This window comes from Haliaeetus leucocephalus, unplaced genomic scaffold (assembly GCF_000737465.1).
Source record: "Haliaeetus leucocephalus isolate CR32 unplaced genomic scaffold, Haliaeetus_leucocephalus-4.0 Scaffold178, whole genome shotgun sequence".
Lineage (NCBI taxonomy): Eukaryota > Metazoa > Chordata > Aves > Accipitriformes > Accipitridae > Haliaeetus > Haliaeetus leucocephalus.
The window spans coordinates 1,022,047-1,036,404 of NW_010972614.1; the positions used below are offsets into that span (position 1 = coordinate 1,022,047).

Genomic DNA, 14,358 nt, shown 5'->3' on the forward strand with positions numbered 1-14,358 from the left:
CCCCCGGCGCAGGGGAACAGGGGATGGGGTTGGGGTCAGGTCCCCACACCTTGTCTCTGCCGCTCCTTCCTCCTCAGGGGGAGGACTCCTCACTCCTCCCCTGCTCCACCATGGGGTCCCTCCCACGGGAGACAGTCCTTCATGAACTTCTCCAACTTGAGTCCTTTCTGCGGGCGGCAGTTCCTCACAAACTTCCCTGGCATGGGCCCTTTCCACGGGCCAAACTTCAGTCACAGACTGCTCCAGTGTGGGCTTTCCCATGGAGTCACAGCCATCTTAGGGGGCATCCCCCTGCTCCAGCTTGGGCTCCTCCGGGGGCTGCAGGTGGGCATCTGCTTCCCTCCATGGGCTGGCGGGGGGACAGCCTGCCATCTCACCAGGGGCTGCAGGGGCATCCCCTCCTCTGGTGCACCTCCTCATTCTCCTTCTGAACTGACTTGGTGTCTGCAGAGGTGTTCCTCACATTCCAATCACTCTACTCACTGCAGGTTCCCCTTCTGTGAGAGACTGAAAGAGTTAATGTCTCAAACATTGTGGTGGAGCAAGTTCTGCTTAAAGACAAACCCTGCACAGCAGGGAACCAAGGTGAAAAGCCCATCAGCTCAGACATCAGCAACAGGAGGGGGAAGGCGTGCTGGAGGGTGCACAGCTCCCTGTTCTGATAAGCTGTTCTGATACAAAGACCAAACAATGGCCGTGTCTACAGGGAAGGAGAAGTTACTCCACAAACAACCCCCAAGCCCAAAGGCTCACAAACTGCTCATTAACCTGACGAGTTCAGGTGCCTGCCCGAAGGAGGGGCAAGGATGATAAAAGGACACAAACCGAAGCCCCGGCTGTGCAAGCCCACCGGGACTGGACCCCTCAACTGACTGAACACCTCGTCTGACTGAACCAACGCTGGACCCAGGACTGGTGAAATCTTTCTCTCTTCCTTTCTCTCTCTCTGTTGTCTTCTCTCTTTCCTTTTCCACAATCCCTACACCTCATCTGTTTCAAGGTTAAACCATTGACCAAGTCTGAGACTAAGAGTAGATCCAGCCGCCCCTAGATCCTTTTCTGAGGAGGATTCTAGAAAGCAAGGGGGTCTGCTCTGAACCTCGTGACTCGATGGGAGGGATCTCCTTATCCCTGAATTGATGTATATGGTTACATGGTTTACAGAAGTAGTCTTATGCCAATTCCTGTTGTGAGAAACCCTGCCACCTACTACCATGCCTCCCCAGTTCAGTTTGCTTTTGTCATTAATAAAATCTTTTAACTGATCATTTGGTGTCATTTCACCTTAATTTAGCCTGAGGAAATTTCCAATTAAACACGACTCCCTGGTCTGTCCAGTCTGGGTCGTGACACCTTCTTAAATTTGTTCTCCTAGAGGTGCTACCACCGTTACTGTTTGGGTCGGCCTGGGCCAGAGCCAGATCCGACTTGGAGCCCGGGAAGCTTCTAGCAGCTTCTCACAGGAGCCACCCCTGGCGCCCCCTCCCCCACTACCAAAAAACCTTCCACCACACAAACCCAAAACAGGTGCTAACCACAGTTTTTGCCTTGCCTTCTCCAAGCAGGCCTTGTCTCTTCTTATCTAAGTGCTTCACCCCACTAGCTCAAGCTTCAGTGATTTGCCTCTATTTCACAGGCTAGGTGCCAGAGGGTACAATAGGAGCCTTAGCTTTTGAAAGCAAAGTGGGCAGGTGAGGGTGGAGTGGAGGGAGGAGTGGGAGAAAGGATGGACTAGCAAAAATGAATATTGTGCTGCTTCCTTAGGGAAAGTTTGCAGAGGACCAGCTGGCACCTTAATGAATTCTCCTTTAGGATTTGCAGCATGACAAGACTCTATGAAGCAACCCTGCTTTTTGACAGACTGCCCTGCAAATGTGCAAGCCAGAGAACCTGAGAAGAGAGCGATAAGAAAATGAGTGATGGAGGTGCTTTTGGTCGCTTGCATTGTGCTTAACTTCCCACTGTTTTTCCTGATTGTCCCAACTGGGACTTAGAAGCCCGCACTGTGTTACATCTGCCCATGTTCACTGCACTCTCTTTTGTAGTACTTGATAAGCACTTTGCCATCGAGTGAAGTCTTTCATCATGTGACTAAAGGTTTGGTAGTGGGGTGGGGTTTTTTTGGTTTTGGGTTTTTTTTTTTTGAGTCCTCCTCCTATAGTGTATAACACGAGGCAGGATTCCTTCTACTACCAATAACGCTGTATGGTAGAGATAACACAGAAATTAGGATACAGAGGTATTAAACAAGATGGTGTTTTCAACCAGTATAGCATGGGGGGGGGGATTTAGTTAACTTAGCTGTATAGTTAGATTACTCCTTTTCCCCAGTAAATGGCTTCATCAAAAGCAGCCAGGCATCTGTTGTACAGTATTCATTTGGTTCAGAGGCCTAGGAGGACAGGTAACTGAAAGCATTTAATGTGACAGGAATTTTGAAGTGAGCTGTTGCAATATCATGAAGTATCAGTATGTGCTGGAGTAGATCATGAAGAGCACTGAAGACAGTTTGGGGAATAAGCAGAGAATTTGCTGTCAAAGTTTAACCTGGAGGTAACGACCCTCTGCATCTGCCCAGATTTATGAATGTGAGTGGAACAGATAAAATAGTCCTGTCCAGTTAAAAAGCAGACTAGTGAGATGCTTACAGTCTCTTTTTCTCAGTCTATTAAAAGTTTATGGTCTTTCACAGGCTGTACGGGGGCAATAAAACTATTATGTCTCATCCTAATGGGCAAAGACTGTAACACAAATGCGAAGTGGTAGGAATGCAATACCCTTTCCCCCCTGATGTGTAACACCATTAAACTCTTCTGGTCAGCCTTAAATGCCATGTTGTGATTCCCTGATACAGAGAGGAAGGTGATATGTTATTAGATGTGGTACTTGCTATTCACTAACAGCAGGAGGTTACTGAAACAGTGCTGTGACTCTCCCACAGACTTCTGCATAAAAAAGAAACCACATCCAAAGCCCTCAATAGCTCTGAAACAGTCATCATATTTACATTTAGAAACAGGCCTTACACAGTTTTTAAGCTTGCCTGTGGAGTGAGTGGATAAACTAGATTTTGGATTTAGAAGAAATTCTGATGTCTAATGTACTAATCTAGTTAGCCAGCTTTTTGAGCCCACTCAGCTTGCTGCAGTATCTTTGATAATAAAGTCACAGTTCTCCAGAGCATACATCGTTGCTCTGATATTAATTTGAATAGTGTTACTCACACTTAAGATAATTTCTGTGTTCAACCAATTATAACTAAAATAAGTGTTTTTAAAAAATATGAAAATATGCAGATAATGTGTGTTTATGATTGCGTGGAATTCCCAAGATTTTAGGAACTGTTGAAATCTGTTATCAGTCTTCACACCTAATTTATATGTAAGGAAACCAGAGTTCAAAGGGGAAAAGTATTAGTTACTAATATTACACAGGAAGTATATTGTAGAATCAGAATAGGAACCTATAGACCTTGCTTCTCTGTTTGATATTTCATTTAAAGGTTCCTTCTTCCTGTATGTTATATGCAGAAACTGTCTCGGTTCTGCCGTTAAACAAACACTATGTTTATTACTCTCATGTTATGATATTTACTTTACCTATGTAACAGCATTTGGACTATTATCAAGAATAAATGAGACACACGATACCTTTTCTCTCAAAGTGCTCGTTCTATTTTTACGAAAGAAGATATTTCTAACATCTCTTCCGTCCACATGTAGACTATCCTGTTTATTGTAGATACGTCCCTGATGACATACTAGCTTCTCTGTTTTCTTGTCTGAAAATGCTGCGCTTGAGACTTTGTTTTCATTTACACAGCCGCCTTTTCTTGAAGTTGCTATACATTTTTATCCTTCATTGAGATGATCTGTGAATAAATCCCAAATCTGATATTGATTTTTCATATCTCCCCTAGTGCTTATGCGATGCTGCCTATATGCATGTCACTGTTTTTATCCCTAAATGTTTAAATTGTTTGTGAACAGAATGGATTCCTAGACACATGCTTTAGAATAGCTTTAGCATTGCCACCTAGGTGGCTCCGAAGTCAAATTTCAGAACACTTGTGCTGGTTGTTCTCTAGGACTGCATTGGCTTGAGCTGCCTGGTCTGCAGTCTAACTCCTTCCATATTGTTGGCAGTAGAAATAATTCTGAGTGGGAGAGATACCTACTTAGCGGTATCGAAGTCACATTCTTATGCAAGACTGTGGCTGCTTTCTATTCCTCTCCTTAATCTTTCAATCATTATGTTATTTCATAAAAAATTAACCAGGTATTTTTTGGCGAAAAAGATTTGCTTGCACATTTCTGGAAGATGTTCTCTTAGAAGAATTTTTGCTGTTTATGGGCAATTGTTTAGGACTTAATCTTGCACATTCTTTCCTCACCTATAAATGACTTCATTTTGGAACCTTTTGAATATCCATGTGATCTCATATTGGTTCCTACTTGGGAACAGTATTGTTCATTCCATGGGAACAAGTATAGTAGTAAAATTTGCCATAGAGTATTATCTGATGTCTTCTGTTAACTGGTTTCAAAATTTGTCTTAGATTTTACTGTATCTGTAGTTATTGCTTGTTATCTGACATGCCATCCATTAGAAGAGCGATTTCTTAGAAAATGGAAAGATCAGATGTTAAAAATATTCCTTTTAAGCATTTCTCTGTGTTGACAGAATTTTACAATAGTGATAGATTTTGTGGGGTTTTATTCACTGTAACTCACGCTGCTTTCGTTATTGGTTTTATTTTCATAGGACTTCTATTTCACTGAGGTATTTCTGCATCTAGGACCACCCACGAGGGGCTGAGCTGTGAATTATCATTCATTTTCCTGTGCATGCCAACCTGCGTGTTACCTTTTATGAATGTGGTGCTGTTTCCTACAGTGCTTATGAAGAGAACTTGGTTTGCAGTTCTCAGTCTGAGGTCCTGTCCAGGACAGAAACTGCTGCTGTATTGTCTTAGCCCTGTATAAACTATGACCAGCTGTTAAATACAATCTGTTCAAATGAATTTCAAGTTTCATACTTTGTCATAAGAAAAAAAAAAATCGCCCTTCTCTTATTTTACCTGTGCGTGCTGAGCATCCATGATGATGGAGAAGTGCTTCTGGAGAGCTCTGTGACCTTGGCAAACAACACTTCAAAGAAGGTGTCACCTTCACTACATGTGACACTTCATGGCAAAATCAAGGCTGTCAGGTTGTGCATCTTTTCTGGTATTCTTTTCTCTTGCTCAGCCCTGTGTGTATAGGTGTTGTATTTAAACTCTTTGGTAATCTGCCACAGGGGTTTTTTTAGCAGTCAGTTACAGTTTGGTTTTCTGCTTAGAGGTCAGTGGTGCACATCTGTTGTCTCACAAAAGAAGTTTGCAGCTCTGCTTTGTACACAAGCATGGATATTTCCTCTAGTCAGCGGCATCTATCCATTTATAGCTGATTAATTATGGAAGCTGAACACAGCTTCTGCAGCAATCTTTTTTGATGTCAGTGAGAAGTAGTGGTTAGAGAAGAAAGAGGCATTTATTTTCTTCTTTTCCAAACCAAATTAAAGCTTTTTCCAGCTTGCTGTTGTATGTATCTGCAAGCTGTTCAGTCATCTCTGTGTAGCCGAGTAATCTTGACTCCTGCTGCATGGTATCCTTACAGTCCAGCTGTTCAGAAACAGTTCAGACCGCAGTTTCTTCAATGCATACTATGTGTGGAGTTTTCCAAAAGGCTCTGCAAAGAGTCTAAGGAACGAATGGGCACAGAGGTACCTCTTCTTCCATATCCATAGTTGAGATTGTGCCAAGCCCACTGTGGAGTCCCTGGGCCATACAGGGTGAAATCCAAGGCCCTTGACACTTTCCTCCCTAGTTAAAAAGATTTCGGGCCTCTGGTGACAGCACACTGGTGTATGTTGGCTTGCATTGCAAAAATAAATATATAAATGGTAGCACTAACACAATCTAGGTTGTAGCAAAACACAAAGGAATTTTTATATTCACCTGTTATGAGGCTTTGAGCCATTTAACAAATTGTTTAACCTCACGCCATTAATTTTTACAGCCTCCATTGCCTCTGTTATTTGTATATTGGTAATTCTATCGTTGCCTTGTATGCTGCTCCACAACTACTGCTCCAGACCCTGTGATTCTGGGAACAGATGCAGAAATAAGCCTTGCTCCTGCCAAGCTTTCTAAAAACAGCTCATCCCAAGGTCTTCACTATGCTGGCACTAGCTCTGCAGAGGCAGGGACAGAGATGGCAGGATTTATTCAAGTGTGAGTGAGCTCCAGCCCATTTCCTTTGCTTTCTAGCAGTAGCATACAAACCAGTCCGTGTTGCTTTGGGAAAGTGAGAATACATTGGCCTGAACATATGTTTAGCTTTTTTCCCTAGTGAAAAGCTTTTCCTCCCTGGATATTTGAAAGGTATTTAACAAATCCAGTAGTCTCCTGATGTTTATCTGACCACATGAAAGAAACCGTGTCTTTTGTGGACTTTGAGTTTTGGTTGTTTTTTGGGCTTGGGTGGTGTTCTGGTTTTGGGTTGGGTTTTTTTGGGGGGGGGTGTGGTTTTTTGTTTGTTGGGGATTTTTTGTTGTTGTGTTTTGGGTTTTTTTTTTAGGAAAAGGTCCATGTGGATATTTTCTGGTTTTTTTTGTAATCTTTATTATATTCGATGAATGTTAAATTTAATGCAGAAGTACTTTAAAAATCCATTTGTAAAATGTAAAAGCCAAGAACCACTGAAACAACAAGGTATTATTTTAATATCTACAAGAAAAATTTAATTAATTCCTCGTGTTCCACATCCAAAAATAGATTCTATTCTGTGTTATTGTTGCCAGTGCAATTGCTTACAAATCAGTCTGATTTGGGGAGAAAATGGCTACCTTGAACTGAAGCTAGATGCTGCCACCCATAGGCTTGATCCACACTCGGCTTTGATTTAATGCTAGTTTAACTGTACTTTTTCTGAAACCTGTACAAACTAAACCATATAAATCTCAGTTGGGATGTGCTGTATGAAGGATTGGTAAGAATGTCTGTAATACTGCAGCTGCATCCACATAGAAAATTAATAGTGATAAACTCAGTCATTTTTTAAGGCATTTGAGTTAGGCAGCAAAGTCATTTTTAGGCCAGCCTTTGCACCAAGACTGAAATCAGGTGCCCAGAGAACCCAAGTATGGCAGCTGCTCTGTCAGCTCCATTGCTGTGACAATACCTGTGTTAAAAACTTCTCTTCCTTCCTTGAATTGTAGAAACTGGTTTAAAAAAAAAAAAACCCAAACAAAACCAAAACAAACAAGTTAGCAGAAAATGGGTGGTCAGCCTGGAGGAGATTATCTAGGTTGATAGCAATGTATTAAGCTTTGTCATTCTCATTAAGATTAATGAGGATCATGGGAAAATAAATTCATTCCTGAAACTGTTGTGGTATTCTCAGCTCAGCTCTGTGCTTTCAGTCGATGAAAATATATTATAAGGGCTCATTTCCTTTTATCAGGGAACTTAGATGGGAAAGCTTTACTTCTCCCAGCACGAGAGCGCTGGCCTGGCCTCTCAGTGGAACTCCATTCACCTATGTTCTGCACAGGCTTTAGGGGTTATAGATCCTGCCTGTGTGAAGAGGAGGGATTTTTTCATGTCATTATCATGTTGAATATTTGTTACCCTTGGCTCTCACATTCCTGCTGAGGGCCATGTGTTATAGCTGTGGGTTCTGCTAGCTCACAAATAAAGGTCTGCAGTATAAACACTGGTACAGCAGTAGAATGCTGTGCAGGTGCAGTTTCTGGTATCCTGCGGTGCGTGAAGTACAGAGTTTGGTTGCTCTCCCTTGTTTGTCTTCATAGAAAAATAGCAGTTTGTTAACAAATGAGATTATTCTGGGCTCTCTCCCTCTTCATTTCCAGAATGTGTTAATCTAGGAAATAATTACTGCTGCTTTTCTTCTTGCCTATTAGCCAATTGTGCCTGCTTAAGATGTAGCTGAAATAAATTAGAAGAGACATAAGCCAAGGATTTTGCGGTTGCATGAACTGAAGACAGGAATGTGCATCTGATCACTTGTTGCTTTTCATTTTGTAATTTGTGTTGGGGAATTGAAGTAGTGAAGGAATCTATCCTCTTATTTTTGGCTGGGGGAGAAATACCACTGTTTTTCTATGGAACGTGTAAAAAGAGTGTTTATGCTTGGTAGGAGCAATTTTACCCACAGCCTGTGCTTTTTGTAAGCCCCTCCCTGAAGCTTTTATAAAGAAAGGTACTTGCAGGATATTCTTGTCCAACTTGGTTTACCTGCTTTCCTTCCACCTGACAGAGAAGCAGTGGGTCTGTCACTGTGACTCAGACTACAGCTCAGCCAGATGCCTCCCCTGCTGCTACCATAAAAGCCAAGAGCCAGCTATGTAGTGGAGCTGACAGCCCCTGTAAGTCTCCTGTAAATTCCTAGCCCCCCAGGGTTTCCTTGTCTTCGCCAGCTTTCTCTGCTTTCCCCTGGTAGGAAACGCATGCTGTGGGGCTGGCTGAGTGGCTGAGCAGTAGTCCAGCAGGCTCAGCTGGAGGAGTAGAGCGAGCTTACCGCATCCCACTGGTCAATGGTGAGGTTTACCTGCTCTCTTTTGTAGCATTCAGCTCCCTGATACCATAATCAGCAGAAACATGAAATCCCCATGGAGATTGCATCGATTTTGGTTGAATCTGTCTTAGCTTCAGGACTGACTGGAAGGGACTGAGAAGGGTTGTTATGCTGAATAAGAGAACAGCTACATTGGTTTTGGAATCCGACTTCTTACGTGGTTGTCTTACCTTGCTGACAAAGTGAAACCTCAGGTACCCCTGTTGAGGCCTGGCACTCACTTTAACTCATGGCATGTGTTTCAGGTTACCTCTCAGCACCTTCTCAGGTATGAGACTTGGCAGTCCAGGACTTCACCCAATTCCCTTGTCGTTAGCCCCAGTACAAATGTCATTCTGCAGGAACTTCTCTTGTTTTCAGTGGGATTATCCAGTTCAGCTATCACATAATTCTCCTGGTCCATATTCTGCCACTGAGTTATTATGTTCCCAGTTGTATTTGTAGCATGCAAATAGCTTAATGGACAAATTCTCAACTTCTTAGTGAATCAGAAAACAGGTTGGTAAATGTGCATTTAATAGTAGGATGTTTTGAAAGGGATGCAATGGCTGAATGCCCAAGATGAAAGTTAGAGGAAATACTTATGAGTGAGAAAAGTATTGTAGATCATTTCCATCTTCATTAGATACTCTTATCTCAGATGCTGAAGCTTCTTGGTAGAAGGAAGGAGGAGAGAGTCCTCTGCCTTGCTTGGCTGCTGTATTTGGCAGCTAACATCAGGAGAGATAATGAACGCATGGCTTAGTTGCCCAATGAAAGCAGGTATTCAGCCTCTTGGAAACTCTAGTCGTCTTTGTCTCAGTAAATTCCAGGATCTGCTACTTCTGTGACATTCTCATCAACTAAAAAATACAGTAAAAAAAACAAAACAAAACAAACAAAACCAACTTTCTGGTCAAGGCAAAGTTACTTAAAAGTATGTATACTGGAAAGCTTGGGAATTTGAAACATGGATCAGAAATTCTGGCAGGGAGATTTACTTGAAAATTAGAGTTACTGTGAGAAGTTTGTATAGCAGCAAGAATGATGTCTAAAGGGCAACTTAAAAATGCAGATAGTAACAATACTACTAATTAATCAGGCTTGGTATTTGTCTGGTACTCTGACAGTACTTTCTCTGCCAGTGCAAACAATCTGTGTGTGGAGTTTCTGGGCTCAGTATAAGCACAATGGCATTGTTGACCTGGGTTCTATTTCAACTGCAACTATGCCTCTTGTTTAAAAGAGGAAAAGGGAGAAGTATATTGATTTCTTCTACATAAAGAGTTGAATTCCAGAAGTGTTAATCCCTTTAATATTCAAATGTGTTTCATGTGGTTTTGCATGTACAGGATGGATAACAGAGGGAGAAGAAAATTGACCTTTACTTAAATAATTGCTCCTAATTATTTACAATATAACAGACAATCGACTAAATGGCTTTGTTTCTCTCCTGCAGCCTCCTCCTCAGATATATGATAAACAGCTGGATGAAAGGGAACATACAATCGAGGAATGGAAAGGTAATCACAGTTTAGAATTATGTGAGAAGGGGTATTTCAGTGGCGAAACGGCCATGTGCCCACCACCAAGTGCAGCTGTGTAAAACTGAAAGAATTCCTTTGACATGAAGAATTGACAGTAGCCCTATGAACTGGTGCTTTGGTAGTCAAAATATAAGAAATGTCCTGAAGACTATCATTATCTGCACAGGTTAATGTTAACACAGGAGGTACAGATTTCAGTGCTTCATTGAAATCTAAGGGTATTGTCTGGAGAACAGGATAGTGTTCAGCAAGATGATGCATCAGAATTTTACCCACAGTAAAAAGCACTGTATTACTGTGCTGCTTCATTTCTAGGTAGTGCAGCATTAAACAATTCATGTTCTAGTTTAACACTATTTTCTCAATTCAGCTCCAAAAAGAGATGATAGGAGAGGAGGAGAACAGGAGAGAGAGGTCTTAGGCAAGTAGAGCTGTCAAGACAAGGCAAAGCAGACCTAGGGAGCTCATGGGAGGACTACAACACTGTTTCATGATAGTTGTTTTGTTCCCAATCACAGGCAGTAGTTCCTGTTTATAACTGTTGCAATCCTCTCTTCCAGAACTCATCTACAAAGAAGTAATGAATTCTGAAGAAAAGACTAAAAATGGCGTAGTAAAAGGACAGCCTTCTCCTTCAGGTACTCAGCCCCATTGAATAAGTTTGATGTGTTGTCTGTACTGACAAAAAGAGAATGGAGATAGCTGAAGCATTTGGGCCACACTTGCAGTTATGTAGACCAGTTAAGAAGTTTTTATGAAATCTAGTGCTTCTAATGGGTTGACCTTGATTAATTGCTCTCCAGTGTTATGTTAATACTTAAAAATTGGTCTGCATGCTATTTGAGATATAGTTGTCCTGGTATTTTCTATGGAAAGATCTGTGGTTACAGATTATAATCCTGTGGGTGGGGAGGCTTATCTCATGCTATTATTATTATACTGCTTATGGATGGATAACTGAACTAATACTCTGCTAGCTGATAAAAGCAAAATTGGTGATGTTAGCATGTAGCCGTCTGTTGGACACGCGATGCTGCACTCCCGCCCTTGTAAGCATCTGGTACCTACTCTGGTAGTTTATCCTTTCAGAAGTCTGATAACATTAGAACAGCTTGCTGACAAGCTTGGTTGACACTTCGATGAGAAGGGAAAGTTGTCTTTAAACACAGATTCTTAAATTTCTGTCACAAAAAAATCACAACTAAATTTTATCTGAGGAAAATTCACATCAGCGGTCTTTTCACAGGAATGCAAACTGTCACTGCCAGTACAAAGAAATACACATTTGCGAAGGTACGCTTTCACTGGCAGACTTGAAGTGTCCAGATTTTGAGCACAGTCTTCCAGTAGCATTTATGGGTAAAACTACCTTCTGCAGAGCCTCTCCTCAAAGTAAAATCATTTGATTCAGTGTTCTCTGCATATTTTCAGAGATTTTTTTTTTTTGCATTCTTATTTTCCATTTGCTGCTGAGCTAACAATGTTAGAACAAGAATGTCTCATTAGTAACTGACAGGACAAGGGGAAACATGGCAACAATGCAGGAAGTTAATAGAGTGCTGGATGGTTATATTAGAGTGCTAGCATTGCACCTGGATTTTGACATCAGTGAAGTAAGATATTGAAAACAAACCATTGTGTTCTTGCCGAGTAGCAAACAAAGTATAGGACTTGCAGATTTAATTTACCAAACTACTGTACCACCACTGAAAAGAAATCTGGGGCCCTGACAAGTATCTGATAAATCCTCATTCTTAAATCTCTCTCCCCTACAAAATGGCGGTTGCAGTCTGATTTGTGATCAAGAAACATTGTAGTTGCTGGTTTCAGGAATTAACTACCCAGGGATTTCTTTATGTATTCCCTGTTCTGGTTTTCCTATGTGGAAGGTTTTTATTGTTTATGTAAAACATTTCCGAACATAAAAAATTGCCATTTCTTACCTGTCTTTCTTTTGCTGTTTCCCTTTGGCTGTTTTTTGATTGTTAGGCACCAACAAGTATAGCAACTATTTAAAAATTGCTCTGAGATGAGGCTGTTTTATGAAACAGTAGATTTCCTGGTTTTCATCACTTTGTGTGCCTGACAATTTTTTTCAACTGAACAAAATACTGAAAGAATGAGGTAAAACAAGTCACGAGTTCTGAGCATAAGGGAAATGAGGGAGACTCTATATACACATTGTTCATTGGTCGGTGTTATTGCCAAGAATTCAGAAGGCTAAGATTCGGCGCTGTATCAATAATCATATCAAGCAAGCTGGAGATGAGTTTCCATGATTACTTCATCAGAGCTTTTGGGGAGACAGCTGAAGTTGACAGCACCAAGGATAATAGTTGCCCATTGATACTGCAGGCTACATAAGAGCGTCTGTGTATCAGGGTGTCGGTCACTTAGTGCTTCCTCTTGTCCTGCAAAGAATTAGTTAATACAACATACAAGCTTGAAATGTGGGGCGTGGGGGGAACCTCAAGTGCCCCTCGTGCTCATGATCAAAATTAACTGTGTCTAAAACTGTTCCCAACAGATACTTCTGCTGCCTGTTCAAAAAAAACTCTGTAGACTACCTTGTTTATTTTCAAAAAGCTTTTTGTATTGTCTTGCCTAAATCTTTTTTTGCTGCAGTTTAAGTCTGTTATTTCTTGTCCTGTCTCCAGAGAACATGGAGAACAGTTTCCTCCATCTTTCTGGCAGCTTTTAGCTCACATAAACTCCAGTATCACATCCCTACTCAGTCTTCCTTCCTTTGAACTTCACTACCCACCCCTTTGTCTTTCAAACCTACTGCTTTTCTCTATACACGTTATCTAGTTGACTTCTATCTTCCATAGATCATGGTGTCCAAACCTGTCTGCTTAAGGCATGAGTAGTGCTGAACTGAGTGGAAGGATTTGTGTGTCGGTGTGTATATATGTGTTACATAAATATGTAAGCAAACAACATCCACATGTCCACGTGCACACATGAACATTGAATTTAGTCTTAGATGGTAGTTTTTGCTTTTCTATTATTTCTATGTCACAGAATTGCTAAACGGTTCTGTTTTATTTATAAATTCAGATGCTGTACCCCTTACCGACATGTTCACTATTCAAAGGGTCTGTGCCATATCATTACTCATCTGGGAGAATAAAAGTGATTAGAATAACATGTTTTCTCAGTGGAACTCAGTCACAACAATACGTGTGAGAAATAGCCTCTAAATTTAATCAACCTTCAGGATTGTTGACTAATTCACACCCTTATAACAGGAAGGTATATACCTTTTATACACCTATATCCTCTCCAAAATAAACATACACACACACATATATATATGTGGCTATCACACATGCATATGTGCATCTTCTGTTGAGGTCTCCTTGTGGGTTCCACAGATGATGTGTTATTTATTTTAAATTACTCACTTTACCAAGAAGTGCAGTAGAACTTTTCACTAGCAGTCTCAGGACTCGTCTGCTCTGTCATTTGTGAAGCAGAGAAGCAAAGGATATAAGCTGTTTTATGCAAAGATACAGGAGGAATATACCAATACTATTTTCTATTTGGTTAATGCACTTTAAAAAGTGTTTCTGACTGGTATTATCAAACAGCAAATATTTCCATTAAATAAAAAAAAATTAATACAATGCTGTAGATTATTTAGAATTAAACCTAAGTTCTGTCCAAAGTAAATAATCTTCCTGCTATTTGCAGATTTCCTCTGCTCTGACACTGCATACTATCTAACCTCTCACACTCTCCCCTAGTCTTCACTACCCAGCTGTGGTTTCATACCTAACATTTACAACTGTCTTCTCATTTCTGGATACTGAAGAATATAGTAAATAGCGCTTATCTTTGTGCAGCTTATTCTTAGCAGTTCCCTTCCTTGCTGAAAATTGCTCTTCCCTTCCTGCCTTTTAGTTGCTGGCTGATTTGGTCAGTTATTTGGTCCGTTATTGCTATCACCCACGAACTACTGAATACCTTTAGAAGTCCTTTTCTGTCATCTGCAGAAGCTAAAATAAGCAGCTGATGGACTTGCCAAGCATTGTGACATTAGCTATCAAGAGTTACTAGTTACATGATTGCTGAGCAAATCCCCAAAACAGACCCAAGGCTTTTTTTGGAAACAGCAAAAGCTGCAGTTCTTTAAGTTCCATTCCCCCCCCCCCCCCCCCCCCCCCCCCCCCTCCCGCCCCACTCCCCCC

The 14,358-nt window shown here is 41.2% G+C and overlaps 1 protein-coding gene across 2 annotated transcripts in view; it reads left to right on the forward strand.

Annotated features, from left to right (window-relative positions):
• The window catches only part of MAPK10 (mitogen-activated protein kinase 10), an 86,057-nt gene that overhangs the window by 68,781 nt on the left and 2,918 nt on the right, over nt 1-14,358 (forward strand). For both annotated transcript variants that reach the window (XM_010564425.1, XM_010564426.1), the window contains exons 10-11: nt 10,078-10,141; nt 10,726-10,803. In XM_010564425.1, coding sequence (XP_010562727.1) covers nt 10,078-10,141; nt 10,726-10,803 — 142 coding nt within the window. The remainder of the gene's footprint in view (nt 1-10,077; nt 10,142-10,725; nt 10,804-14,358) is intronic.